Source organism: Cynoglossus semilaevis, chromosome 20 (genome assembly GCF_000523025.1).
Source record: "Cynoglossus semilaevis isolate Cse_v1.0 chromosome 20, Cse_v1.0, whole genome shotgun sequence".
NCBI classification, from domain to species: Eukaryota; Metazoa; Chordata; class Actinopteri; order Pleuronectiformes; family Cynoglossidae; genus Cynoglossus; species Cynoglossus semilaevis.
The window spans coordinates 12,540,037-12,542,465 of NC_024326.1; the positions used below are offsets into that span (position 1 = coordinate 12,540,037).

Below are 2,429 nucleotides of genomic sequence, written 5' to 3' on the forward strand. Positions count from 1 at the left end.
GCCGCCGTACAGGAAGGACCCCAGCAGCTCTGTCGTCGTGGGGGGGGGGTGTCTTCTGGATTGTCCTGTAACCTGGAGTGTGTCTTTTTGGAGTCTTTAAACTCCTAAATCTCATTTCCCAGCCCTGGTTCTCTGTGTCCCTGTCACCTGTGTGACAGAGTGGGCTCCTGGGGTCATTTAAATGTTTAATGACCACAGGCTGTGGTCGTGGAGGCTGACGCCGCCCCCCCCCCACCCCTGCTTGTCCCTTGATGTTCCTTTAACTTCTAAGAGTGGAGGAGTTTGTTCACAGTGACATTGGCCTCTGTCACTGCTGCTCCTTACACACTCACTCTGCACACGCCTCTGTCCCAGAGCTGCCACTCCCCATTAATCTCCGTCATTCTCCCCCGTCTCTCTTCAGCCTCTTGGCATCTGTCTCCCCCGCTCTCTCCCTCTCTCTCTCCTTTTCTGCTTTGCTCTTTTGCTTTTTGTCTCATTTCAATTGTCTCCTCGCTCCGTCTCCCCCACTCGTCCTGTCTCCGGCTGTCATCTCCCTTTTATCCCCTTTTCAAGTAAACCGTTATGAGCTCAGAGTCATGTTGCTTGTCATCTTTCACATTAGGTTTTAAATCAGCGTGTTTACCCAGAGTGCACATGGAGATGCGGCCTGTGCTGATGTGGAGTGTGGGTGTCAGGAGGTCAGGGTTGAGGAGGACTGAATCCTTTAAAGATCCCTGAGCTTTGATTTTAATTCAACTTCCTCTTCATGTGTTTTTTTCTGTGTCTGTGTCTGATCTTCTTCCCTGTCTGTTCCAGGCCCTGGCCTTACACCATCTTCCAGCGTGGGTTTGATCTTGTGATGGGAGAACAGCCGTCTGATCGTATTTTCAGGTGAGTTCTGTCCTACCTCTCAAATGTTAACGGTTCTTCTCCTTCAGACACTAATCGTCTTAAATGTTTGGAAGAAGTTAACAGGTTTTAAATGTCTTCACTTTTTATTGTAAAGTTAACTGCTAATAATTATTACATTGATGGGGAGGTTTGTATCAGACAAGCAGCTCTCTGTATTACTGAGTGTCCTTGAAGTAGCTCTCAGTTTCACAAAGGTCAGTGACCCCTGGTTTAGACCACCGACCCAACAGTAACGTGCTCCATGTCACAGATCGTCAGTTTGTTGGCTGATACAGTAACGTGCTCCACGTCACAGATCGTCAGTTTGTTGGCTGATAAATTCCCAACATGTCTGTCCTACAGGTTACAGTAGTAACTCCTCAGGGTCCACGTTGAACCAACGCTAAGCTAGGCTAGGCTAACCGATGGTGTGGGCTCTGTTAATGGTGTGTCGTACAGAAACAGACCGCTGAGCCACCGAGCTGCAGCAGCGTCCATGTTGTTAATGACAGGAAGTGAAGCTGAGAAACGGTCGTCCTGGAAATTCACCTGTCAATCAGAGAACTGGACCCAGTCTGATAGAAATCACGGCGTCGAGTTCCTCTTCCAGAACAAACTGAGCAAAATTACAGACGATATCGTCCAGAACCTGTGCTGACCCGGTCTGTTGGTACAGTTGCTGTCCTTCTTCCGTCCGGCTCTGCACTTTAAAACTGCTTCGTCCTCAGACTTCTCCAACGCAGCCATTCATCCTAATTTAAACGTTTTGTTCTCCCGCTTTGAACCTCACCAAACAGCCCCGCGGGCTCGGCTCGGCTGGGCTCAGTGGAGGACCTGAGTTTCACCCGGCAGCTCACAGAGCCGTGCAGCGATCATCTCGTTTGTTTAAGCAGACATTAACGCTGAACAATGAAGCCAACGGAGCAATTAGAAACGCAGTGGTTTATGGGAAGAGAGATGAAATTAAACAGGGTGGAGGAACGTCCTGAGAGCCGGTATTTAGAACCACCACGTCTGTCATCGGCGCAGTGTCTTATCAGGACATATATTTCTACATATATTTCTCTGTATATTTCTCAACGAGGACCTCTGTCGGTTAATGATCAACACGTGGTTCAGTCTGCGGAGAAGGACGCACCTCTTCAACAGCAGAGGGAGAAGGTGGGAGTAATGACGTGTTCTGATCGTGCGGTGCTCTAATTGCCCCCCTCCCTGCTCCCCCCCGAGTCCCTGCCCTTTCCTTATGCTAAGTTAGCAGTTTGTCAAATGCAAATTGAACAATTATGAATGAAGAAAAATGTTGAGTCTGCAAAAACATTTGAATCAACGAGTGTTGGTTTAATTTGGTCGACCAGGCCGCGTTGATGATTATGGTGTGGTGGGTTTGAATCCGTGCGGAACGTTGGGCTGGAAGTTTGGGAGTGTTTAAAGATTGATGTTTTCATTGACTTAGAAATAAAGAATTCTTGAAGGCTCTTGTTTACTGCATTGTTTACAGATTTCTTGCCTCAGGGAAATCCCCCTCTCCCTTCCTCCCCTCTCCCTTCCTCCCCCCT

The 2,429-nt window shown here is 48.5% G+C and overlaps 1 protein-coding gene across 6 annotated transcripts in view; it reads left to right on the forward strand.

Moving 5' to 3' along the window:
* The window catches only part of astn1 (astrotactin 1), a 173,484-nt gene that overhangs the window by 76,111 nt on the left and 94,944 nt on the right, over window positions 1–2,429 (forward strand). For all 6 annotated transcript variants that reach the window (XR_001761688.2, XM_008334830.3, XM_008334832.3 and 3 more), the window contains one exon: window positions 799–873. Coding sequence is in view for 5 of the 6 variants with exons in the window: in XM_008334830.3 (XP_008333052.1) it covers window positions 799–873 (75 nt within the window). In the remaining variant the exon portion in view is untranslated. The remainder of the gene's footprint in view (window positions 1–798; window positions 874–2,429) is intronic.